The sequence below is a fragment of the Trachymyrmex cornetzi genome, unplaced genomic scaffold (assembly GCF_001594075.2).
Source record: "Trachymyrmex cornetzi isolate Tcor2-1 unplaced genomic scaffold, Tcor1.1 scaffold61, whole genome shotgun sequence".
In the NCBI taxonomy this organism is placed as follows: domain Eukaryota; kingdom Metazoa; phylum Arthropoda; class Insecta; order Hymenoptera; family Formicidae; genus Trachymyrmex; species Trachymyrmex cornetzi.
Genome location: NW_017299926.1, coordinates 3,190,799 through 3,217,728, shown reverse-complemented (window position 1 = coordinate 3,217,728; position 26,930 = coordinate 3,190,799). Strand labels below are relative to the sequence as shown.

Genomic DNA, 26,930 nt, shown 5'->3' with positions numbered 1-26,930 from the left:
CCCCCCCCCCCCCCCCCCCCTCCCCGTCTCTTTCTCACTGTGTCTCCCCTCCCCCCGCTTCCCTCTCTTCGTGCCTTCACGCTGGTGGCGTCGTCTCCCGGTCACGGATGTTTCTCGGTTTCGCGCGTCGTCGTACGGGATATCTGGCCGTCGTTGACGTCGACGTGCCTCTGACCGCTCGCCGTCCGCGCGTGTGGCGTGTCCGCGATACTCCTCGCGTCACGCGGCGTAATCGCGCCGGAGGATTTTCGGGGATCCCATCGGGGCGCGTCGTGTGCTGCGGGGACAGCGGGGCGTACCGAGAATGCGCGCAGGAGAGATTCGGTAACCCAGTTGTATGACCAACGCGAGTAGAGCGAGTAGCAGCAGCGCGCCTGTGCGTGTGCATGCGTGCAGCAGCGTGCGTGTCCCCGCGTAGCGTAGTCCGGTTTGTTCCACGCGCGGCTCCCTTTGCTGCACGCGCGAGATTAAACAGTGTCGTGGCTGCCTCCTCCGCAGCGCGCGTTTTCAAACGGCGTAACACGATATTCTTCCTCTCCTCTTTCTTCACCCCCCCCCTCCCCCCTTCCTCCCTCCTTCTCTCGGGAATAAAATGTCTCCGTGTTGATCGACTTTACATGCGTGTATTTGTGATTACAGAGTGACCACGGTCGAAAGAATGGAGGCCATGGATGTGGACGGAGATTCGGTGGTGGATCTGAGCATCAGGTGAAGTACCGTCTGTTTCGTGGAGAACAGTTCTCTCGTTATTGTATCTCTTCTAATGAAATAGGAAATAAAAGAGGAGTAACGACAACTTATGCCTGTTTCTTATAGCGATGTCGCTTTAAATTTTACAATTTTAAATGTTAAAATGGGGAACAATTATATATACTATGGTAATTTATGATAATGCCTGCCTTTTATCCAGGCAGGAATTTCTTATCAGTATTAGGTTCTTATCATCGTGTGACGAAGAAGTAGGTTGTTGTTACCTTTTAGCTTGACATATTCTTGAATATATTTAAAACAGTAAAACTTTTAAGTTTTATTTATTCTGCATGATAACAAATATTTGTGCGACAGATTCCCTAATTCCTGTAATGCCGTTCTTTCAGCAGCGGTGGTAGGCGTAATTCCCCGTCTCTTTCTGTGAATTCTGGTGATATCCCGTTGGACTTGGGGGTTCACTATTCCTCCGGCTCCAATTTGGAGAACAGTATGCCAGAGGCACGTAATATACAGAACGCAGCCCGTGGTATCTTGGCTCCTAAACGGTCACATGGGGACGAACGTAAGCCACGTCGTAATCTTAGACCTAGAATCGAAAGAAGTTACGCCGAGAGTCCTGATGAGCCTAGGATGAATGGATATCTAAATGGAAATGCTTCAGACAGCGATGAAGGTTATTATTCTTTTCTTTATTTATTGTTAAAAAATAGAGAATCATTTATGAATTTTTATCTTAGTATTACATTGGATTTTATTTATGCTGAATGTTTAAACAGGTGACATGCCTCCGTTGGTGCCAATCAAGGAACTGTCATCCGATGAGTTGGCTGAACGCGAAAGACTGCTAAGAAAATATAGAGAAGAGCTTAAATCCGAGGAAATGAAACTAGTGCTTTTGAAGAAATTGCGTCAGTCTCAACAACTGAAAGAGAACATTGCGACAGCACCTAAAGTGCTCAACAAATTACCACCGCCAGTAACGGCGCAGCAGGTGCCTCATAGGTAAGATCCTTTGTAATATTATCTTTTTTTTTTTTTTCAAAATATAACTTTACCATTGTTACGTCAAGTCGAAATAAGTTTTTTTCTTTATCACAGAGCTGGGAAAGCACCTCCGCCTTTACTTAAGGGTCAGCCTGCACCGAGCAGAAGTAGTAGTTTACATGCTCCACCACCTGGGATGGTACTGCCTCCTAACGCTGGTCGAAATGCTATTCCAAGTACAGGCGGGATGCCTCCTAACATGGTGATACCACAACCACCTCATCCTAGAGGAAGACCACCCAGTGTAGCGGCGGCGAGTGTCTCAAGTTATCATGCGCCAACGGATAGAACGGAGAGGTCTACAAAGGATCCAACACCGGCTCCAGCGCATCAAGTAAGTAAGGTATAACATCACATTTTACTATTTTTGCTATAAGCTTTACATATATAGTGTGTTCAAGTTGTAATTTTACTTGAACTTTAAGAATAAGTCAGTAAGACCGCTGAAAGTTCCTTTACTGAATAATTTTAAGAACTAACACTTTCACTGCTAATACATTACTCGTGATCGCACGATACAATACAATTCAAGCGATCGTTAACGCGAACGCTGACCCGGCCGTGAAAGTGTTAAATAATTCTTTAATTGTGAACAACGTATGTAATCAATTTATTGTGTTTTTCTAAACACAAAGCTGCTTGCTGGATCGCAAGAAAATAAAACCACCGCATCCTTAAGCACACCTGTGAATTCGGAACAGGTATATTCATTCGTCGATCAATATATAATGTCTTTTCTATCTATATTCTCTAAAGGCTATTAATCTGTTTTTTTTTCTCTACATTGATTATGATTTTTTAATTAAGCTTCATTTTCTGTGCTTCTTGTTTCTAACAATTCTTTATTTTGTTAATGAACCTATATATATAGGAAAGTATTTTTTCAAGTCTTCATTAATGCGTAATGTAAGTTGTAACATGCAGTATTGCTAAACTTTCACACACTAACATGTCTATTTTTTAAATGTAAATTGTATTACTATATATGAAGAAGAAACTATTGCATAAAGAGAGTATATTAAAGTAAAATTAATTAATTAATTAATATTTTAAATTAATTAATTTGCATGCAGCTATTGAATTTATATTTTGATATATATACATATATATAATGTACAACACATAACATCAAAGATACAGATCAAAATGAGTTAGCTAAATTACTTTAACTTTTATTTTATATGTTTATATTTTTCTTATTTATTTAAGACGTTTGTCTTTTGTGTTAGAAAATTAACTGTATAAAGTATAATTTATTATACATCAAATTATATTTATTTTATATTTTCAATAATGTAGGAGAGAACATCACGAGACGAGACACCTGCTCAACGTCAAGCAGCTGCCAAAATGGCTCTAAGGAAGCAGCTCGAAAAAACATTATTACAAATACCACCGCCAAAACCGCCACCGCCAGAGATGCACTTTGTGCCGAATCCCTCCAATACGGAATTCATATATCTGGTTGGTTTGGAACACGTGGTCGATTTTATAACGAAAGAACCGGCAATACCGCCACCTCCTGAGCCATTCGAATGCTCACAATGCAAAACAGATTTCACGCCCGTATGGAAATGGGAAAAACCTATGCCTGGTGGTAAAAAGGACAGTCCTAGGGGGCAGCATGCGACTTTCCAACGTCCATCAGCAGGTCGCGATCCTAGAGTCATATGTGAGCATTGTGTGACAACTAATGTGAAGAAAGCGTTGAAAGCAGAGCACACTAATCGGTAGGTTTTTATATTTATATTAACCTTTGGAGGACCGGAGGCCCTTTTAGAGACTCGACAGTGGCATCACCTTTTTCGCCACTCAATCCCATGACAATGACAAAAAAGTATTAGCTCTTAAAATAAAAAAAGTCGATAAAAAACATAATGGTTCTCAGAAGGTTAAAATATTAATAATATAGGAATAATAGTAAAATCTGTTGTTAATTTTTTAATTAATTGATATTATATAAATTATTGCGTATATAGAAGATCTAACATATATGTGTGTGTGTGTGTGTATATATTTATTACATAAATATACCTATATTTGTTTAAATAAACGAATAATTGAAAATTTAGTATATTTCTGCAAAATAAAAAATGGAATAATGTTATTTTCGTATGATATAATGGATTTTATATGGGATTACAGATTAAAAACTGCTTTCGTAAAAGCGCTACAACAAGAGCAGGAGATAGAGCAAAGGTTAGCACAAGCTGCGTGTCCGAGTCCAGATCCTCCAGCTCCGAAACCAGTTCCTATCCGCCAGCACCTACGTTGACGCCAACGCCTCCCGCGCCGAAACTGCAAGAGCATCCCTTGGTGAAACTGGCCGAGAGCGGAAAGTTCAGTCCACATCATGCAGCTGCTGCGGCAGCCTTGCAGCAACAATTGCTCAGAGGTGAGCAAAAATATTCTCGAAAAAATCTTGAGCGAAAACTAATACAACTAATTTATCATTTTCTGTCATTATTGTTCCAGAATTGGCTAAGAATCCAGTACCGGGTATACCACCGCATCAACCTCTTCCTGCTCACATGATGCCGCATTTTACCTCGATACTGTATCCCTACCAATTAGCAATGGCTGCCGGCGGCAAAGGCCTCGTAGAGTTACAACGACAAGCAGCGGATCTTCAACGTCAATATCTGCTCGACATGATTCCGTCGCAGACGTCTCAAGCGCAAAGCAATCAAGCACCACCAAGAGCCCATCCACATAACTGGAAAACGTAACCGGACGCATTTAAAGGATGATGTAACAGTAAATACGAATAAACAGTGAAAACGTGTGTAACGAAAGAAATGGAGAAAAGCTAGGGAGAATCTAGTAAAGTGTGCAGTCGTAATTCTGTACGCCTGAATTACACTATGCCAACATAAGTGTCTCAGTTAAGGTGAAGCTCAACTTGAAGTACATCGGAAAAATGACATTCGTTAGTATTGTATAAAGAATAATCGTTGTGAATATGTCAATTGACGTGTACGTTTATGACTTTATCGTTATCTAAGGGGTAAAGGTTTTATTTCCGTCACTGAAATACACACTCAACGTACGTATGAGTTGGGATACAGAATCGCGTTGTAAGTAATTCATTGTTTAGTGGAGACCAACTAAACTCTCCCGAATTGGAAATGTTCATTTCCTTTTTTCTAATCTTTCCTCGTACACATATGCGTTATCATTTTGTTAACGTTGTCTATTGAACAACTGATATATAAACATAATAATTAATTTAAGTGTATCGACAAGCATATTATAACATTGAATGCAATTGCTTGAATTGTGAACACCGAGTTGTCTAACTAAGCGCAAGTGAACGATCATTTTGCTTTTATACTACTATTTGTTTCTTTGTATCACACATATATCCTATCTCTTTTTGTTATATACAAAATGATGATATGAATTTTATTAGCAAAGTTATATATTACCGAACCTATTTGTGCAAGATAATATATTTCTTCTCTTTGTTTATGAGAAATATTTAGCATAATAAAAAGCAAAATAAAAATGCTCGCTCGCTTGCATGATAAAGTCACAAATTAGACAACTCTGTTATACAATATAATATAAAGAACCAAATAGACATTTACACAAGGCACTAAATAAATCAATAATAAGTGTAAAATGACTGCAAAATCGGATTATTAACAATAATAGGGATAATCGCGAGAGGAAAGGCACGAATGTAAGACGAGGTAACGAATGTTGATGGAAAGGATCTTTTTAGGCCCTTAGATAGTTAATACGATTTTTGCCGTTGATTTGCCAAGTTTTGCAATCATCGGCAGTACCTGTACTATGTGTATATCTCATTTTCTCCGAACTGTATTTTTAAGGCAAGTTTAACGCAAGATAGAGCAGTAGCTACATACGAGAAAAAAGAAAAAAATGACCTTTGTAAGAAAGCGCGTATGAGTGTGATGTTAAGCCAGCACATGTGAGATGTATAGCAATCTTTTTCTCTCTCGATATACGAAGTATGCATCAGCGAGTTTCTAATGAAGAGCGACACGTGTGTTATTCGCGCACAGATATGATTTTCTTGTGCGACGTTAAGTCGTACGTTAAGTCGGGCTCGCAGAATACTCGGGCGATGTATACACGACTTAACTGGGACTGTTCTTGTACGTTAAAAACGAGACTCAAACGAATCTTCAATGGTAATCGGGATTCGAGTTAACGCAGCGCGATTAATTTTCATGTCACATTCAATGTAAAAGTATTTAAAGAAACTTACTAGAGGAGATACGTAATCGAGATTTTTGCGAATTGTTACAACACGGCGACCGCCGGATTTTTACGACATCCTCTACGAGAGTCTGCACTTGAACGAGTTAAAAAGTATCCGGCACTTGTCCCCAATATTACCAGTCCTTCCTCCACCCCGTTCCTCCTCCACTAATAGTCTGATTTAATTAATTCTGGGCTAACCGATCTTGGTCTCATACATTTCCGAATCAATTAAATATATAGTACTATAGTCTTGATATTTCTCGGTATATGATACAACTTAATAAACTAAAATAGCGCATAATCATCTCTCTTTGTACTACGTGATAGATTTTGAACTCGTACTTGATATACATGTACACCATAATAAGTCTACGATCGCATAATAGATCAAGATCTGTGTTTTTTGTGTAAGAAAAAAACGTAATAATATGTCGTCAACTAATTACCGTCATCGGGGCACTACCGTCGTCGTCGTTGTCGTCGTTATTCTAAGATGAGATCCGAGAGCGAAATAGAATGACAACGTGAAGGAGGAGAGATTCTTAAAAGCTTGAACGTACTTCCCCGAGAAAATAGCAATATTTTATATAATTTCGATAATTAAAGGTTATTTCCAAGTTGTTTATGTTAAAAAATTGCTCTTTAAATAAATAGTAGTTGAAATTAAAGTTATAATTTATCATAAAAATTCATTATATATATATGTGTGTCTTTTAGTGTTTATTAATTAAATTGTCTAGTTAATTAATAAGTTATTGATTGATTTACATAATTTAAGAAATTGAAAGCGATGAAGGAAAAATTTTGATAAACTTAATAGAGTTTATTTAAAACTACTTGGAAATAAACTTATTGATTCCGCAATCGCTTACGATATTTTACCTAACAAATGAAAGAATCAATATAGGAATTTAAATTTAAATTTATTTTCCGATGTAAACAAATAATAATAGAGAATATTATCTTACATTTCTTTATAAAATTGGCACGAATATGTGCCTGATGTATGACTCTTGGAATTTACGCCGATTCGGTAAAAAGAAAATTATCATTATCATTATCATTACTGTCATTATCATTATTATCATTATCATCATCATTATTCGCAAATAGATTAATCGCATTCAGTAATCAGAGCGCGTCTCGTTTCTCACAAACAAAAAGAATACGTTTCCTTCTATTTTTCTTTTCTAGTCTTGTCTCTCTTTAATCTCTGTGTGGTGCTGTTAGCAATTAAACACCTTTCAAAGTGCGAGAGAATTTTATATCCTAAAAAAAAGGAACTCTCTTTTCGCTACACGACAGAAACGAGGGATGGCGAATATTTAGAGCTAGAATTCTAAGGCAATCGCAAAAGGGAAAAAAAAGAAAATACAGGTCCGCTCGGGGACGCAAATATTTCATGACTATGAATATTGAGCCGTTGAAGACTGTGACGTGCGCACATTTTTTATTTGTCAAGGAAAAAATTGCGAAATTCGTATACCGATCTTGGAACATCTGTCCGAATGAAAAGCGTTGTCCCCACAATTTATAGAATTAGTAGATAAATAAAGATTACCGAATACTCTGGAAACTATATGAATAAAGCTTACCAATGATTGTATTAAAAGGTGATATTTATTTATCTTTTGTAATATTTTCGTTTCTTTTTTTTTTTTTTGGATTTAACGCATCTGCGAGATTTTCGTTCGTATTTATAATTATTCTATGTTTATATCGGCGAATCCAAGATTATGTGTGTTCTGTTATAGTAATTTCCTAATTATTCGATGTCTTGCCAAGGATAAAACAATAAAATGCTGGTGGTATATGAACCTATGTATTCGCAAATTTATGAACATATGAATTTATTGATTTATATACCAAAATTTCGACCTGCAAATCCATAAACCGATTGAAAAAACCCAAAATTTTTTTCAATTTTATAAAAATTAGATTTTTTTCAAAAGGTGCTCCAAAGATCTATAGAATATATAATTAATATTATATAATCTTATAATGGCTCAATAATTTAAAAAACAAGTTAAAAGAAAAAGGACTACGAGCCAAAAATTTTACGTATAAATAAATTGGTGGATAAGTAAAAAAATGTCTTAATATAATTAATAGCCAAGATTAAGGTAAAAAATTAAATATGTGTTACCTGGTAAGTATAAATCGTAAAGATGTTCTCTATAATGTGTATTAACTATATTTTACAAATTTATTTTTTATTATAACAAATTTTAACTTACGTATGTAAATTGGAAAAACCAAAATAATTTTTGTGTCGATTTAAATAATATAATTGTATATTATGTAATATCATTCCACAAATAATATAAATATCTGATTGTAGATTCGTCATTTAAACGATACCAGGATTCAGGTACCTACAATCAGTTGCGGAACTAAAAATCCTTGTTCGAACAAAGTTGGGCCCAGAAGCAATCAGGTCGATGGATCAGTTTATCGGCTTCGAGGATAAATGTTATACCATATTTAGAGGCACAGCGTAAAATTTCGGTTATGCAACTTGTAATACGATCAAGTAAATATCTCTGATCATTCAGTCAGAGCGTTTATGCAAACAATTTGATAACAAAGAGGTCAAGTCAAATATTTCTGTCACACAGTAATCCTCATTGTAAGTCAACTATCACAGTTGAAACACCGAAGAGATCTCTCTAATCCTGTTTCTCGTCATACTGGATCACGCATTTCTTGAAGTGTTTGACGCAGAAGGGATACAATGTCGGATGATCGCATGTCCTGCAAGCCGCTGCGAGATGAGAGCAGCACCTCAAGCTTTCACGGCAACAGGAGGCCCACAAGTCGGGTCCGGCAGCGGCGCAATCGTAACAGAAACAGTCACCTGCAATTCGAGATGCCATTTAATATTTATGATTTAACGATTTCCTCTTAAAATTTCCTGCAAACCGCACTTCCTCGATTTCACTTACGCCGATATCTTTTATCTTCAACTATTCAAACTCGCGATAAGCAGTTTCCGCATTTCATCGAAGATGAACGTACAAATAACTATATTTGATTATGTTTTTGCGTTACCAGCGTTCTCCATAATAAAATTAGATTTCAAAGCAATGTGTTCCGGATTGTCTTTTTTATCAAGAATATTTAAAAAATCCCCTATTTATATAAGGAATTTTTAATTAATAAAGACTTATATTAATGATATTTGAAGCGAATTAACTTATATTTACTCGAAGTATAGAAATTAATTTATATTTAATTTTATTTAGAACAGTTCATATGTTATATATATATTAACATTTTTTTATATTTTTTGAAACATTTAAATTTAAAACCTGTTTTGCGTTTAATTGTGAAGTTAAAAACCGATATACAAATGATTTATCTTTCAATACTCTTACTGTATTACTTTCTCTTATCCGTTATATATTTCGTATCGTCTTACATATGTCGTATTTGCAAACCTGTGACATAAAGGCGAAGTATATATAATCACACGAAACAGTCGGGATTATTGCGAAGAATGTAGAATGAGATGAAAAAAATTTACGAGTTGAACATTTTCCCGTGTAAGATATCGCACGCATATATTTTTTACTCGAAGACTGGTTGTAAATAATCAGAACACATTCTCGGCAATGACATTTGCGAGATGTTTCTCAATCGCGTAATTATTATGAATTAAGAATAAAATTTCATTTTTCGTCTGGAATTATTCGAAAAAGATGACGCATTTGTTTGCATTATTTTAAGAACCGCATTACCCGACGTCAAGCAAAATTCGATTACATTCAGTGTAACTTACGTAATCTTTAATAAATAATTAATAATTACCGATGTGTGTATAATATCGAATATAAGTCAACAAGTTTATACCTTGTGAATTTTATATGTTTACCACATTTTTATGTTTGGTTAAAAAACGAGTAAAAGAGGAAAATTACACAAGAGAGAGATATTAAATTTCGTTCAATAACTGAAACTAGCATAGTTTTCTTGGTATATTCGGAAATATATTTTGATCGCAAATGTTTTCGCCCATGCAGTATTCGAGCCTTGAGAATCGCTGCCATATTTCGCGTGCACTCTAATGTACGAACATATGTATAATTAACTTGAAAGTGCTTGCATGTAACGTGTGTCACTGTCACCTAGTTATAGCAATTAGACTTTCTCAAGCACTGATGACAAAACGACAGCAAATTCTAATGTGTATGTTCCATGAGGATCTGACGTTTGAATATTCGTTAAAATCTCAAGCATCTCAAACAAACGTCTTGATATCATCTTCCGACGTTGCTTGAAATCTCGTGAGCACAACTGCCATGAACTAAATTGTTCTCATTTGAACTCATTACACAGAGAAAGGTGCGATGCGCGATGTAGACCTAAAATACAGCTACGCTCTTCTTTCTGTGATTATCGTTCTAGTTATCAGAAATGACTAACCCAGCCAGAAATGATTATCGAATCAACGTCGATTCGATTAATCATTTCTGTCTGGGTAATTAAGTTAAGATCTGAAGATAAATTGAAATCTTGAAACGCATGAATTTTAATTCCGTCGCTTCACTCTAGTCTGCTTAATTAAGCCAACATTCGAAATTAGATAACGCTCTAATATTTTATGATAATATCCCAGTTATTTTTGCGCAGCTACCGGGATGTGAGGATTGCGAGGCGAGGCGTGCGCGACATTAACGCTGCGTCGGCGAACATAGTCATCTGGGAGCGGCTATTGTCAAGGTCAGAATCTCTATTGTTAAACAGCAAATAGCGATGTTTTTTTTTTCTTCTTTTCGTAATAGCGAGGAACGGTATCGTGTGCGGTTTGCAATTGCGGTCAGATGTACGCTCGCATTACGTTGCCGCGACGATTATGAGGATTTACCTCGAGGACAGTCAACCGATCGTCGAGCCTCCGCCCTTCGACACTCCAGGCCCTCTTCGCCCATGGGACAGCTTGTGAACGATGCCTCGATAGTATTCTCACCAAGTATCGCGTCGATCTAAAAATATTTCGTCATTATATCGCTACCTGAGCGTAAAATTCCATCGCGAACGTTCGTCGCTGTTATGAAATTCTCATTTCGGCAAATGTTAGTCATCAATTAACGCACTGTCGGATTTAAAAACAAAATCTTTATCGCGTTGCGTTCGCAATCGTTCATATAGAAAGTTCTGCTTCTAGAAAGTCCGTTTTTGATCGCTCGCAGCTTGAAAATCGTTTTAACTCATTCTTGTAAAAAAATCTACGATTAATTAATGATTAAAATTAAAAAATTGAGATTAAAAAACGAGTTAAAATCGAAAAATTTTTTTTAATCTCGAATTTGTGCCGTTTACCGAAAAACACTTCATGCACTCAAAGCTGGTCCGAGTGGTCATGCTCGTGATTAACGTTGTAAAAATTATTTTACCTTCGTTATTTACCAAAATAATTAAATAAGGACAAATAATATGTTTACGAGTATTGTGTGAGGATGAATCAAACCGCAATCTAGTACCTACTTCCATCAATAAAGATTAACTTTAATCTCGGAATTTTTTAAATTCTAAAGCCCGTTTCTATCAATATAGATTAATGGGCTTTCTACAGTAAGGTCCAAGCTTTAAGTCTTAAAACGTAAGAAATTGACCAATTTCGACACAGTCGAATGTGAGAAGAATATCGACTATGATTGGTCAATTTCTTATGGCTTAAGATTTAAAGCTTATAGATAATGGCTTATTGTGGAAAGCCCATAACTTCAATCTCATTGTCAGTTGAACTTATTCTTCATCTTTTTCTAATTCTTAAAACTAGAAAAAGATCAAGAATTAGTTGAACCAAGATTAAAATTGAACTATACATTAGTAGAAACAGGTATTAGAATTAGAAAAAGAGGAAGCATAAGTTGAACCGAGATTTAAGTTAATCTATATTGGTGGAAACGAATATAAAGAAGGATAAGTCGAACGTTTATTATTACAAGCGACGTAATAGGATACACCGGTGATTATTTCTCCTCGTATGCCGCGCGCGTTTATTTCTCATGCGGCACGTTGCATCACGAGCGAGACGATTTGTTCGGAATTATAAATTCGAGTTGCAGGAGGAACCCGCAAAAACCGGACGGCCTTTTCATCAAGGTACCGATTTTTCCATTTTCGATTCTCGCGTGACACAAATACACTCGTGATTCTATCTTATAAAATTCCAGCTGAATCGAACTTTGCCAAAACTAAATATGCATTTTGGCTCACGACGATTTTATTACAAGATTCTTAATGCTCAAGATTTTAAAGCTAAAGGTTTCGTTGAAAGATTAGGATATAATTGATAACGATTAAAATTTTATCAGGTTTTTTTTTAATAAATTAAAGTACAAAATGTTACTGGCTGGAAACTTTTGCACGCCACTATATGTACTTGCATATATACCATATTTGAGCCGTTTATTTTGAAAGTGACCTAAGTCCATTAAAAAAAAAGTTGTTTATGACAGCTAACTTCAAGTTGTACACGCTCCTACAAAGGTCAACAACAAAACATTGAAAAATGGATTAGGCCACTTTCAAAATAAACGGCTTATTTATATTCTATCGTTACGGCCATTACTTCTTTGTTAAATTTTCAAATGTACGGACCAGTAAAATTCTTATTGTTAATAATTAAAAAATTTAATAATATTAATTTAAAATAAAATAATAATAGTTTTGGAATAACTTTAGGAATTGGGACACCGTTCGACATCCCCCGGCTTACCCGCTTGAACGCGCCCGGTTTGGAGAACATCTTCACCAGTTTCGCCAGTGCGTTCTCCGCCTGGACCTGCTCCGCGATGTCGGTGACGTTGGTGGCACAGTGAGTTTCGCGTGGCGGAAGCAACGCCAACAAACCGAAGAGGAATGCAAGCACGCATCGGCCGTGGGACATCGCGCGAAATGGAAAAAAAAAAGAAAGAAAGAGATAGAGATCAACGAGCTCTCGCGCGTTCGATCCCGCGCGATTCGAAACAGGCGACTGGTGATCAGCTGGCGGAAACTCGGTGCTTGTTGAATACCTGGTGGGGATATCCTACATCGACGTGGAAAAGCATTGCTGTACGTGCAATTTGTTCAGTCTATGAAAATAAGAACGCTTTATCCGATCGCGTTATTGTAGGCGGATTGCAAAAATACGCTTAATCCCGTATATAATTATTTTCTTAATTCATTATAAAATAATAAATTGTGTGATTTCCTGTACACATCATTTACTGATGATTACATGAAGCTTTGAACATGTCTTTATCGAGAGAAAAATGTATAAAATGAGTTTTATAAACCAAGAGGCTTGGCGACTGATTCTCAACCACGTCATATATTAACCTTTTGCCGAAGATTCGATTTGAATATTGCTTAATAATGAATAATAGATATATTTGCATGAAAGCTAGCTAGATACAACTATTCGTCCTTTGCACATAAGGCAGAGATGAACAAAGAAAGAGAGGATTCAAACTTCTAATATTATCTTAAGGATGACTTTGAATTTCAATTAGCTTGATTATAGAAATTAACAACTAAGAGTCAATACGTGGTTAAAATTAAAAACAGAGAATTATTTGAAAGGCATAAAACCACAACGCAAGATGTCGCTATTATTTTATACTTCAATCGAATTACATTAATCTTTCAATTGATTACACTTGAATAAACGTTTCGGTCTTCCATTAGACCATCTTCAGTATTAACATAATTTTCCTACGCATATGCATATATTCGACAAACAATTTTGAATTTAAAACACGTTATATCGTATAAAATTGATCACGTCAAAAAACGCTTGTTTAAAATAAATAAATTTTCTCAGAAAAATTAAATAAAACAGTGTAAATGGTCCAAATTTTGTTTCGTCTTATGCTCCAGTAGAATGTGTCTAATATTACGATTAATGAGATCATCTACGATTCGTCTTTAATTATTGCACACAAAGTGTTACAATAAACTTCCAATAATATTCTCGAGATGTGGAAAACTGTTATCACAATTCAAGGAGTGAAGACATAATGTTCCCCTCTAATCTGAGATTTACTTACAGTCGCTTAAGGCATGCTGGGGAGAATCTTTGCGTCGCTAAGATTTGATTGCACCAACGTTACTTTGACTTTAAGCAAAGCTTAAAACTCTCTCTGTTTCTGTCTCTCTTTCTCTTTAAAACGAGACAGAGAAAGTTTTAAGTCTTGCTTAAAGTCAACGTTGGTACAACCGGGTCCAAGTAATATATATCATGAAAATTACTCGTGAGCGAGCAGTAACATATTTCCGTCAGCAGAGGGCCGCAATGGAGAGCATTTACTCGTTAACAAGAATTATTTGGGAGAGAATATAAGGAGCGCAACAGTTCGCTTGAAGAATCCGATCGATCACTGATATTCTGCACTTAGATCTGCTTGCAAAATTTGCAGAGATCTCTAATGGGCCTTTTACAATAAGCCATTAGTCATAAATCAGAAGTTAGAAGCTAAAAATCAATCACAGTCGTCATGTTTTAACTTCTGATTTCTGATTTATGACTAATGGCTTATTGTAGAAGGTCTATTTAAGCCTCAGACAGACTTGCAGCAGAACGCCGTCGCGAACCGTTCGCAAACGTCGTCGCGATAAAGATAGAAGTACAATATGAATAGTGTCTCGAACGCTGTTACGAACATTACCGCATAACATATATCGGGCTGATCGGTTGAGAGTCGGTTTTTCGCCGCCACATCAAAGAAATGATCTCAATTGCTATAGATTCACCCTGGAATTCCGACGTGTGTCATCATACGACTCTGCAACCAATCAGAAAATAGGATTTTGCTTCATATCATCGATACAAAATAAAATTCTGCTTTCTGATTGGTTACAGAACGTCGTACGCACGTCGGATCCAGGGTGAATCCAGCAAAATGCTACCTTTGTTTAGCCGCGTACAGACTTATTGGGCGGGATCCGATAGCACACATCATTAATTGGCCAATTTAAAATAAAATATTCTCATTGGTAAAGTAGTGAAAAATTACTAGGCACCGGCCAATTTGAGTGGATGTGTGTTATCGCACTGTGCGCTAACGGGACCCTCCCAGATTTATTATCAAGAACGTCGCCATGAACAAGTCGGTGCAGCGGCGCCAGTGAGGACATTGTCTCGATTGTCTCGAACGTCGCCGCGAATATCGAGCTCTTTTGCCAGAGCCACAAGGAGTCAATTTTAATCTTGGGACAGAGTCCTCGAAATCATTATAAAATTCATATGAAATCTCTGTATAATCCGATAATTACATATGCAATCATGAGAAATTATTGTATAATAATAAATAAAATCGTATATTTTACCAAATGACTTCATATGCTGTGAAAACAATTATTTATAATCAGATGAAATCATGTGAAATCATGTAATCTGTGGGACAATATTTCAGCTAGTAGTTACCCCCTCGAATTTTTCACTATCAAACGAAGCATCGCAGTATATTGTGGTATAATTTATTTATATAGTGTACTTTTTATTCGGTTAGAGATGGTGTTATACAAATGATTATAAATGCGATCTCGGACTTGGAAAAATTTCGCAAATTAATAAAAATAGAACAGTGGAACACCGTACGCGGCGACGTTCGCGATGATGTTCGTGAAAGTTCGGCGCGGTGCGGCGGCGATTACAACAAAGGTAGCATTGACACGACAGCTTTCGCGACGGCTTTCTGATATATATATATATATATATATAAGTCTGTATGCAACTTAAGAAAACAATTCTATGATTGGCGATCCGCTGCATGGAACATAATCCATACAGCACAGACAGATTGCAGCAATGTTGCAGCAACATTGCTTTGATTGCTGCAATAGTAAAATGTCCGCTTTTAGAAATATTGCGGTGCAATATTGCAGCAATATTACAATATAATATGTTTAACAATACTTTTTAATGGTGTAATAATTGATATTTTTCATTTATACAAACAATTTGGGACATATGTACAAATACTAAACATTGCAAAAATAATTACATAAATAAATTTGCAATGCGTCATTATAATAATGAATATTATATTCTAATACGTACTAAATAGAATAATATACTATATTATACAAAATACATACTATGTATACTGTATTATTAATAACGCAATTGCGAATTTATATTATTTCTTTATTTTTTGACATTTGTATACAATCCTAGATTACATGATATAAATAACGTTTTGATTTTTAAAGTACCTTAATTATAATCATTAAATATTAAAACTTACAGAGAGTTAATGAATATATCAATATCATAAGTTAAACTTGATAATTTGATTTAGTTTAAAAAGTTTTTTTAATTATGTAAATACTTATTATAAAGTATTTTTAAAAATAAATAAATTTTATTTTTAAACTAATTTTGCACGCAGGCTAAAAGGAAATATTTTAGAACAAATAACACATATACGTAGTAATTAAACATATATTTCTAAATTTTGTAATGCTATTACAAAATACTATTACAAGATACTATTATAAAATACTATTACAAAATACTATTATATACGCAACGTATATAGAAAAATTGCATCACATAAAAAAATATATATAAAGAAAATTTAATAAACCCTATACAAAGATTCAGCCCCTCCATAATCGAAGTGAAGCTAACAAAATAGTGAATCGTCTTTTAGTCATCTTTTCGTCGACAGCTATATTAATTCTTTCACTATATGGCTATGGTCAAAATCTCGCTACAAATGCTTTGAAACGCTCGATGGATCAATTAGAAGAAAGAATTTTACAAACTGACCAATTAAAAAACGCTTTAAAGTAAAGCGTTTGCAACATCGCGTTGACCCATACCCTGAAAGATATCTTTATAACAATTTAGTCGTCTTTTAGTTATCTTTTAGACGACTTTGTGCTCTCTGAGTACTTGCCGCGTACGACGGAACGCGTTAATACTTGTCGCGTGGCGGAAGTTAGCGCGACAATAGCCAATCATTCTTTCACTTTTATAAAAAAGCAATAAACTGATTGGCTCCTGCACTAATTCCCGACACTGAGCAAGCGTTGCCGCGTTTTATGTGCAGGAACCTTAAAATTGGGCTCTCAGGAGAAAGTGTGAAGTGTGTTCAAAGCAAAATTTTAATTAAAAGCTCAGGGACGCCTAGACCTGAAATTTCTGGAAAAATTAAAATTTTGTAGAACATATATGGAACAGTTTCGGTCAGTTTCGGAATATGTATAAACAAATATTTAAATCGATATTTTTCATCGATATTTGAATGTTGCTTTTACATTCCACAAATATTTCGGAATATTCTGGAATACTCTAGGAATGTTTTTCTGGGATTTTAGGAATTTTTTATAAATATTTCAGGAATATATATATATTTAGAGCGTTAGCTGAAAACGACCGAATTTGATCGATGTCGATATAATAGTATAAATTTTTTAAATTCCCAAAAAATGTCGATAAAATAATGACATCTTTAATTTATTTCTTATATTTTCTTTCGTTCTGTAGTCTCATTCAATACGTATCATCTGGCCTTTAGCATCGACTTGACCACTGTCTGCAATGCCCACTGGTGGTAGGTCACTGCAGGCCGTAATAGAATACGTCTGGCTTCGTTTGTGTTGTGAAATGTTAAAATGGCGTCTTCTCAGGACGCTTGGTATCTGTCGTTGCTTGGCCTGGCCGAGAATTTCCGTACGTCGAACCCGCCTAACATCAAGTCGTGCATCCAGTGTTTGCAAGCGGTTTTTCATTTCAAGCCGCCGCAGCGCGTCGAGGCACGCACTCATCTTCAGCTCGGCAACATCCTGCTTACGCACACGAAAAACATCGATTTGGCGCGATACCATCTAGATCAAGCGGTCAGTCTTTTACCTCTTTCTTATCTGTCATACCGAGATCGAGCAACTCCATCGTCCCTGTTTTCCTCACCTCGTCCCTCTCCCTCATCCACTATTTACACGCGTCTGCATTTTTGTTTGTCCTAACCTCTTTGAGTGTAATGACAACAAAAGCTGCAACAAGCTTCCCCAAGTGTCACTCTGATTTTGGGATGACACTCCGATTTTTATTTCACCTTCACCAGTAAAATACCCATGCTTCGAGAAAGCTGATCGAAAAGCTCGATTTCAACTTTTAGAGGTATTATGGTGGAGAGGAGTGACCCTGTCATACACAAAATTCGCTACATTAGGGCTGGAATCCATAGTCTGTTCTTAATTTCAAGACAATCTTAAGCAATATCTTAAGATGCTGATATGGCTCTCTGGTTCATGACATCTCAAGCACTAGCTTAAGTCATCTCAAATCTTGAGCAACGTCTATAGATTCCATCCTAGGAATATTCAGGAATATTTTTGGAATGTTTTTTTGGGATTTTAGAAATCTTTTATAAATATTTCAGGAATATATATATATATATATATATATGTATATTTAGCATTAGCTAAATTTAATTTAGTTAATATTTAACTTTAATTTTTGTTACTATTAATAATAAATTGATGAAATTTGGTACATTAAACATATGTCACAAAGAAAGTCTTTCATCAATCGTAATTGCATGCAGTCAAAGTTTGATATGCTGTCTTCAAATAGGAAGAATGTCATGTTAGGAAAAAAGAGTATATACCTAGTGTTTGAATTTATTTATATATAAACTAACAGAAAACAAATATACCTAATCACTATTTACAAATCTATAAATAGCTAGTTTTCGAATTTCTAATTGTATCATGAATTGCATAATCTGGTGTAAATTTTGAATGTCATCAATCATGATTTAAGTTAGTATTGATCAGAGTGTTGATGAAATTTATAATGATCGTTGGTTATTCTCTTTAGTGGCGGTTAAGTCAGAATATAAATACATTCGACGATGTGAAGTTTGAAGCAGCCAGCATTGTCGCGGACCTATATGAGCAACAACAGCAGCAGCTGCAGCCAAACTTGAGTAAACCAATTTTGAGGAAGGCAATAGAACTGTCTCAGCACAATGTCTACTGGCATTGCAGGCTTATCTTTCAACTTGCGGTAAGTTTAACAAGCTTAATCTTTATTGCGTCGTAATTATATAAATTTACAAAAAATATTGGTAGACACAAAGAACCGTCTTTACTAAATATGGCATTTTTTATTCAAAAATGTATTTAATTCTTTATGTTTTGAATAAATAATATATTCATATGTGTGTGACGATTTATGGATTGCAGCAAATTCATGCCTCAGAGAAGGACTTTGTCGCAGCAAGTAGCTTACTTGCAGTAGGCGTTGATTATTCCCACATAAGTAACGCTGGTTATACCAGAGTTCTCTTTCTTTTAAGCCGATGTATGCTACTATTAATAGATAAAAAGTTTACTGAGGTTCATCCTCTTTTAAATTCAGCGAACCATCATATAGAAAATTGGCAAGGCAACTCATATCAAAAAGAGTATCTGAAGGTGTACTTTCTAGTTCTTCAAGTATGTCATTATCTTATGGCTGGCCAGGTGAGAATAATCATAAGTATTGTAATTTACAAAAAATATTGTATGGATATACCATTCTAATGGTAACATTATCTTTTTATATTATTAAAATAGGTAAAGAGCGTGAAACCTTGTTTGAAATCATTACAACAAAGTATACAAACTATAATGTCACCCAGCTGGCCAACAGATGATGTGGTGGTCACAGGCTCCAATATCGGAGATATGTTTATATGGATGCCGAAAGATCACCTATACGTCTTGGTCTATTTAGTAACTGTTATGCATTCTATGCAAGCCGGATACATGGATAAAGCGCAGAAATATACAGACAAAGCACTTAGTCAAATTGAAAAATTGAAAAGTAAGTATATGTATTATTTTTTTAATTAATTAAAATAGTTTGTTCTTCTTTTCTTCTTACGTTAAGCCTCTGGCCTGCGTTATACCTCTCTGATATGCTTGTGATGCGCACGCTAATTATTCAATTCTCACAAGCATATGGGACCTACAGTTTCAATGCCGGTTCTGAACGGCAAATTTTTCGAGAGGTGTTTCTGTAGGCAAGGATACTCTCGGGAGGTTGTCGGCCTTTTCTGAGAGGAGACACGAGCGTAAATATTTTGGTTCCTACTGGGATCAAATCCGGGACCTCTGGCATGGTAGACCAGAGGCTCTATTCTTGAAAAGAAACGTATGCGAAAGTCTAGGGAAATACTATAGTATACATAACGTATACTGTAGCATTTCCCTAGACTTTCGCATACGTTTTTTTTTTTTTTTTTAAGAATAGAGCCCCAGTGCACTGTCTGCCATGCCATGCTTGCGCTTAAAGTAGTTTATTGTTTTCTAAAATTACAATTCTCTTGTTTCTTTATTCACAAATTCTTCAATTAATCTCAAATAAACGGGATGAGGATCGGAATCAACCGCTCTCTCACGGAGCTACGCGTCATCCCGCATAATACATTACTTTTTTACATTTTTTATTGATTTAGTATTTCGCAAAATCGAAATTTTTATTGTTATTTTACAGTTATCGACAATAAACCTATCTTGTCCGTGTTTCAATTAATGCTCTTGGAGCATATAATCATGTGTCGGCTTGTAATGGGAAACAAAAGCGTGGCTCTTACGGAAATTTCTCAAGCTTGCCAACTCTGCAGACGGCAGCCTAGGTTACTTCAAGGCCATAGACCACAACTACATGTATTACTAGGTTTATACGCAATGTCTATGAATTGTTTAGAAGCTGCAGAGGCTCAGTTCACTGCTGCACTCAGAGTAAGGAAATGAAATTGTTACTATAAATTATAATAAATAAATATAATAAATAATTTAAGAATTTTTTATACATGTTATTACGTTTTTAATCTATATTAGTTGCGTATACTCTTTTGAACATTTATTTTTTATTTCCTTTTTGGCTGAATTTTACATACAAATATAATTAGATGTATGAGATACTTCTAACGATAGCAGACATTGAAAATTAAGATTTATCTTATTTTTTCAGACGTCACAAGAGAGAGAACTCTGGACATTCGCAAATTTGAATCTGGCGATAGTATATCTTAGATCAAAGAAAGAAGCCGAGCTGGGGGTATTATTAGAAAGGATAAATCCAGAATCTCTACCATCGCATTCTCATTCTTTGAGGGCAGCTGCATATTATGTACAAGGACTTCAAGCTTTTTTCGGTGCTAGATATAATGAGGCAAAGTAAGATTAAAAAAATTTTTTTTTTCACATATCCTAATAAATATTCTGATAAATAGGAATGAAACTTGTAAGTTTAATTTCCCGAAAAGTAAAAACAATCTGATTCTCAGTTAGCGACGTTAAAAAATCTCAGTGTAGAAACAATTTGAATATATCGACGTATTAATGTGCAAATATGATTTTCAGACGATATCTTAGAGAAACCTTAAAAATGGCAAATTCGGAAGATTTGAACAGACTCACTTCCTGTAGTCTTGTGCTTTTGGGACATATATTTCTTTCGTTAGGAAATAGTAGAGAATCAATGAATATGGTCACACCTGCGATGCAATTAGCTTCTAAAATACCTGATGTACATGTACAATTGTGGGCTACTGCCATTTTAAAAGGTATATGCAGATACATTGAAAAGTAAGTAATAATTTTTTAATTAACTATAAACTATATAATTGAAATATTACAGATTTATATAGAATTTGTGGTGACCCTACTCATGAGGCCGAGGCGTATCAAATGCATTGTACATTCTCTCAAACCCTCTTGAAGGACCATTTTCAGAGTTCTCAAGTAAGTGAGCACTCGCTCATTCATTGGATAGATGGTCCGGTTCCTGCATTGCCAATAACTAATCCACCACCATCTACATCGCAAGCAATTCTCTAATGGTGTAAAAGATATTTAGGTGTGTCCACTTTACTTAAATTGTTCAGCATTGTCTGAAACCATGTATATTTGTACTAATTATGTATTGAGTTGTAAAATGAAATTGGGTTTAACCTCACATTCATTTTAAATATTAAAAGAATTATAATAACATTTCAGAAAATTGGATTTAATTGTAAACAAGGCGGAAAATAGGATTAATGGATATTTGATATATCCAAACTTTTTTAATACGTGAAATCTGTAAGAGTACGACAACTAGTTAATAGCAGAGCTTAACAAGCATAGCAATTTACAATATTGTTTGAATCATCGAAATTATACACGGCAGGGATTGACTATATATTTAGATCATTGATATTTTGTTTATTGTATTAAATCGTTTTCTTTTATGACAGAAAAGCTAGATGCTTGTCATCGTAATGCAGAACAGATATCATGCGTTTTTTAGAATTATATGAACCGTTTTGCCGCACAATGCGTTTAAACAAGGTTTATATTGCACATATAGGAAATAGATAAAATACAGAATAAAGATTATTTTTGTTTGAAAATTTTGTTGATTTTACTTTTCTTATGCGGATTAAATGGATTCAGAAATATTTTTTTTAACCAAATATGTATATTAAAAGAGATATTTTAGTTACAATTTGTAATTGCAATATCATTATATAATCTCTTCAATGATATCGTAATTAAAATATCATTATACAGACAAAATCTTATTTGGAAAAACAATTGATCTTCGAAATGTAACTGTGTAAGTAAAGAAGATGGGGAACAAATATCAAAATTTAGATATTAAAAATTTTGTATATATACTGGATATAAATAAGAATAATGAAATTGACATAATTAACTTTCAATCTGGTTTGATACATTATCAGTATACTCAGTGATTTATTGAAATGATTTTACTAGTTCTGTTTAAATTTTTTTTTTTATGACCGAAAACTAATAATTTGGCTGTGGTGCAACAGAATAATAACATGTTCATTAAGTGGTACATGTAACAAAAAAATGATAGGTACGAAACTTTGCAAGTCTGTTAAAAAGAGGCAAATTCTTTACCTATTATATGTACAAGATTTCGGTATATATATACATGTATTTTTATTAAGATGATATATGTATGTATTGTATGAGTATATAATAAAAATATAATTGTTATATATTAATATTAGTTACAGTAACAAATAAACAAAGAAAGGGGCCTTAGAATGTGGTAACTTAAACAGCAAAAAAGCTTGTGTATAAAATTCTTTACTTCGTTTAAATTATTCTGAACATATTTTCTACATTTTGTATATTTTTAGAAGTAAGAAAATACAAGTAAACAATAGAATAGTGAATGTAATAAAACACAGGTTTATACAAATATTTAATTTTTTTTTCTCAATATAAAAGTACAAGCTTCATTTACTCTAGTAAGTGTTTTGTGTATATATATGTATATATAAATATAATATTGATATCTTATGGATATTACTGTATAGATTATTGATCTAACACGATTATTCTGATATTTATTTTTCAGAAAGGTAAATTTAAGATATATAAATTGGTAACAGAGAAAAAAAAAGAGACAGAAGAAGACAATTATTTACAAGATGAAATTATAAAATTTTTCACACAATATGCATCCACGTTTAATTATATATACAGAGAGTTACATATCTTTTTTATAACATATATTTTTAAAAAATGAGATTTGTTTTTATTATTATTGTGACACAATTATGTGCAATAAAGTGCATGTATATATATTCGCGATTGTATATGTTTAATAAAAATAAAAGTATTAAATCTTTTATATCTTCAAGCTTTCATAAAATATTTTAGAATATATTTTTAATCAATTATATATAGATCAACTGTAATATATTTATTTAATTCGTTACAGCGATAATATAATGATGCAAATAAACTAGTTTCAGCTTTTTCTTTTTTAAATAAATGTACATACGAAGTAAACAAAACTGATGTATGGTAATAAAAAGAAATTTATTTTTATTGAAATGTGATTTATTTTGATAATCACATTTTTAAATGATATACAACTCTATTGCTTAATTATCAATTATCTTACAATTTTTTAATAATTTATACATTTTTTACTATAATGTCAGGTACATTACTTCCTGTACCAAACTTGTGTGGTTTGCATACGTTTAATCTTTTTCTGCAATTGAAGAACACCATACAATAGTGCTTCAGCAGTTGGGGGACAACCTGCAATATTGACAGTTTTTATTATATAAATATGTATTATACATATACTTTTTTAAATAAGAAGAATACAAATATAACTGCAAATTTACCAGGTACGTAAATGTCCACAGGTATTATCCTGTCACAACCTCTAACCACTGAGTAGCTGTAATGATAATATCCACCTCCATTCGCGCAACTTCCCATGGAGATGACCCATCGGGGCTCAGGCATCTGATCATAGATTCTTCTCAAGGCAGGTGCCATTTTATTCGTCAAAGTGCCAGCAACTATAATAACATCTGACTGTCGTGGCGAGGCGCGGAATACCACGCCAAATCTGTCCATATCGTATCTAGGCGCAGCGATGTGCATCATCTCCACGGCGCAGCAGGCTAAACCAAAAGTCATTGGCCACAACGATCCTTTACGTCCCCAATTTAGTAAATCATCCGCTCTGGCCAAGGCATACTCTGCCATGTTACTGGGCTTTTGAAAAGGACTGTATGGCTCGACTTTCGATTTCTCTGGCAGCTGAGTCTTTGCTTCCTGCACTGATGTCTCCGTAGCCATGTCTTTTGTCTGAACCTTCAATGTAGCAGCAGTAGCGGGTCCTGATGCTGCTACATTGTTACGCACCAGGGACACCAGTCCCTGAGGGACGTTATCTATAAAAAAAGAAATAAATAAATAAAACGTAAAATAATCGATACAAATAATTAAATATAATTAAATTTTTAGTAAATATTATCTTAAATGTATTGAGAAGGTTATGATCGGCATTTTAATCGGTCGAACGTTTCGAAATGAATTATACAACTATGCAAATAAATAAATGCGCATCAAGTTTTGTGATGCATATCAGAGTGCAATCTTATGCAATAGCGCGACATTAAAACGAAAAGTGAGCAAAAACTGAAGTTTGCTTTAAAACAATATCGATCATCCGCGGTTCAGATGTACGCGGAATTTATTTGATGTGGGATTAAATGCACATTATGCCTAAAGTATGTCAGGATTGAGCATTGGAACGGTCATTTAATGGCAATTAATATAATTCCTGGTAAAATAACTCACGTGTAACAGAACGAAACATTTTCGACCTCACGTCACGAACTTGCTGCTACATCGCACTACATCGCAGGTTATATAGGCGCATGCGCCAGCTACTACTAAAACCCTCAGTTTAAATGGCTGCGTTCAGCAGATAAAGTAGCTTTGCACTGTTATAAAATTCTTTAACATGATTGATTTTGTTTGATTTTGTTTAATTTTGTCCTTAGTTCTTCACTGGATCTAAATAAATGTATAAATCAATTATATTAAAGAATTTTACAACAGTTGCAAAGCTAGGCTGTGTTTAGAATCATCATCTGGGTGTCCAGATGTTGTTTTACCCATATTCTGTCATCACAGTTCATCTGTTTTCTGTGGCTGAGTCGCTGAGTGTACATTTCTGGAACTTAAAGTGAGAAATATATGTTTGATATTGTCGAAAGTAAGAAAAGGAATTCTAATGCAGTCTAGTGCAGGAACAAAGACAAACCATCTGTTTAACATTCGTGAACAAGAATAAAACATCTGGATACATCCGGACGGATTAAAAATGAAAATTATAGGTCAGTTCTTTAATTTCAACAGAACTAATTCTTGTATAATTTTTTCTTTTTTTCTTTTGATAATAAGATGCTTAAATAATTTTCTAACAATTATTATATAATTATTACTATTATTAGATAAAGTCTCCCTACAGCACAAAATTGCACAAAAGTTGCAGCAACATTACTGCAACATCGCATGTTACAGAGATTTTGCAGCGATATTGCTGCAAATTCTGTGCTGTATGGGAAGTATACATTGACGAAAATAAGAAGTTTCATAAATGTTTGTTTAACGTTTACATGAGTTTGCAGGAATTCGTTGAGAATTTAGAAATGGTCAGTAGAGTGTTCATAGAGTGGAAATTGCAATGCTGCAACGTTTGCAAGGCATTTTCTTATGAAAATAAGAAGTTTCATGAATGTTTGACGTTTACATGAGCGTTTGCAGGAATTTGTTGAGAATTTAGTAAAGTGTTCGTAAAATGAAAATTGCAATGATGCAGCGACATTTTATCAAAAAAAAGGGTACAAAATTTTTCGTTGAGAAGTCTCATCATGCCGCGCTTTTTATCCTATTCGATGTAGTTTTTTAAATGTGAGAAATTGAATTTCATTGTGTCCCTCTAGTGGCGATGTTGTGCACTGCTTAAAAATTGGATATGTAGAAGAATGTTTGCTAAACGGAGGAAAAACGCTTGTGTTATAGAGTTGAGGAAAACGTTTTTTGGGCATCTTTAAGCTGTTTGCATAAAAATCTTACAGAACGTTTACTGTCAAGGAGAGGCTACGCTCTACTCTTCACCGATGATTTTGATCAAACTTGCAGCAATGTTAGAAGAGCCTACCAAATGAACACCTGTAAAGCCGTTCCCGCTAATGGGGCTTAGAAGCCGAGTAATGAGCATTTAAAAATATAGCAAAAAATCTGAAAACAGTTTAATATCTCGGAAAGTATGCATTTTTGAAAAAAGTCTTAGATAAAAATGTAGGGTTTAATAAGATGTATTTACTGGCTTTATTGGTTTGACCTTGGGAGGCATCGTCAACCTTGACTTGACCTTAGGCTGCAAGTTTGATCAAAATCGGTGAAGAGCAGAGCGTAGCCTCTCCTTGTGAGATTCAATAATTCGCCACGTTGGAACATTATTTATTGAACGGAAGAAAAATGCTTGTCTCACGGTATTGAGAAAAGCGTTTGTTAAATGTTTGAAAAGTCTGAATGTGAACTCTCTGCACGAAGGTGCATTAGCGTTTACTGAGCATCCTTTAAAAAGCGTTGCTTTAATATTACAGAACTTT

The 26,930-nt window shown here is 34.7% G+C and overlaps 4 protein-coding genes across 6 annotated transcripts; 2 read left to right on the top strand and 2 right to left on the bottom strand.

Moving 5' to 3' along the window:
- The first annotated feature begins 110 nt into the window (after positions 1 to 110).
- Positions 111 to 6,580, top strand: simj (transcriptional repressor p66-beta simjang). Its single transcript, XM_018516215.1, is given in 10 exon segments — positions 111 to 324; positions 640 to 708; positions 1,101 to 1,384; positions 1,488 to 1,713; positions 1,810 to 2,089; positions 2,391 to 2,456; positions 3,055 to 3,485; positions 3,901 to 4,007; positions 4,010 to 4,150; positions 4,231 to 6,580. Coding segments are annotated over 10 exon segments (1,878 nt in total). The 5' UTR covers positions 111 to 304; the 3' UTR covers positions 4,485 to 6,580.
- Positions 6,581 to 8,263: 1,683 nt separating this feature from the next.
- Positions 8,264 to 13,013, bottom strand: LOC108766733 (uncharacterized). Its single transcript, XM_018516231.1, has 3 exons — positions 12,713 to 13,013; positions 10,856 to 10,973; positions 8,264 to 8,845 (listed from the first exon to the last, which is right to left on the bottom strand). The coding sequence occupies exons 1-3, from the start codon at positions 12,881 to 12,883 to the stop codon at positions 8,658 to 8,660; spliced, it is 477 nt and encodes a 158-aa protein (XP_018371733.1). The 5' UTR covers positions 12,884 to 13,013; the 3' UTR covers positions 8,264 to 8,657.
- A 4,556-nt stretch (positions 13,014 to 17,569) lies between these two features.
- Mau2 (Mau2 sister chromatid cohesion factor) lies at positions 17,570 to 22,343 on the top strand. Of its 3 annotated transcripts, none has more exons than XM_018516230.1 (9): positions 17,570 to 17,826; positions 18,809 to 18,997; positions 19,177 to 19,455; positions 19,549 to 19,798; positions 20,471 to 20,718; positions 20,951 to 21,156; positions 21,343 to 21,545; positions 21,620 to 21,838; positions 22,218 to 22,343. In XM_018516230.1, the coding sequence occupies exons 1-8, from the start codon at positions 17,602 to 17,604 to the stop codon at positions 21,817 to 21,819; spliced, it is 1,800 nt and encodes a 599-aa protein (XP_018371732.1). In that variant the 5' UTR covers positions 17,570 to 17,601; the 3' UTR covers positions 21,820 to 21,838; positions 22,218 to 22,343. The 3 variants fall into 3 exon arrangements, with proteins under 3 accessions (XP_018371732.1, XP_018371731.1, XP_018371730.1); XM_018516229.1 differs by having other exon boundaries at positions 21,979 to 22,343; XM_018516228.1 differs by having other exon boundaries at positions 21,620 to 22,343.
- Positions 22,344 to 23,894: 1,551 nt separating this feature from the next.
- Positions 23,895 to 25,200, bottom strand: LOC108766666 (NADH-quinone oxidoreductase subunit B 2). The gene is made up of 3 exons (XM_018516085.1): positions 25,108 to 25,200; positions 24,141 to 24,698; positions 23,895 to 24,051 (listed from the first exon to the last, which is right to left on the bottom strand). Exons 1-3 carry the CDS (start codon positions 25,124 to 25,126, stop codon positions 23,954 to 23,956), a joined length of 675 nt encoding a protein of 224 aa, XP_018371587.1. The 5' UTR covers positions 25,127 to 25,200; the 3' UTR covers positions 23,895 to 23,953.
- Between the last annotated feature and the right edge of the window lie 1,730 nt (positions 25,201 to 26,930).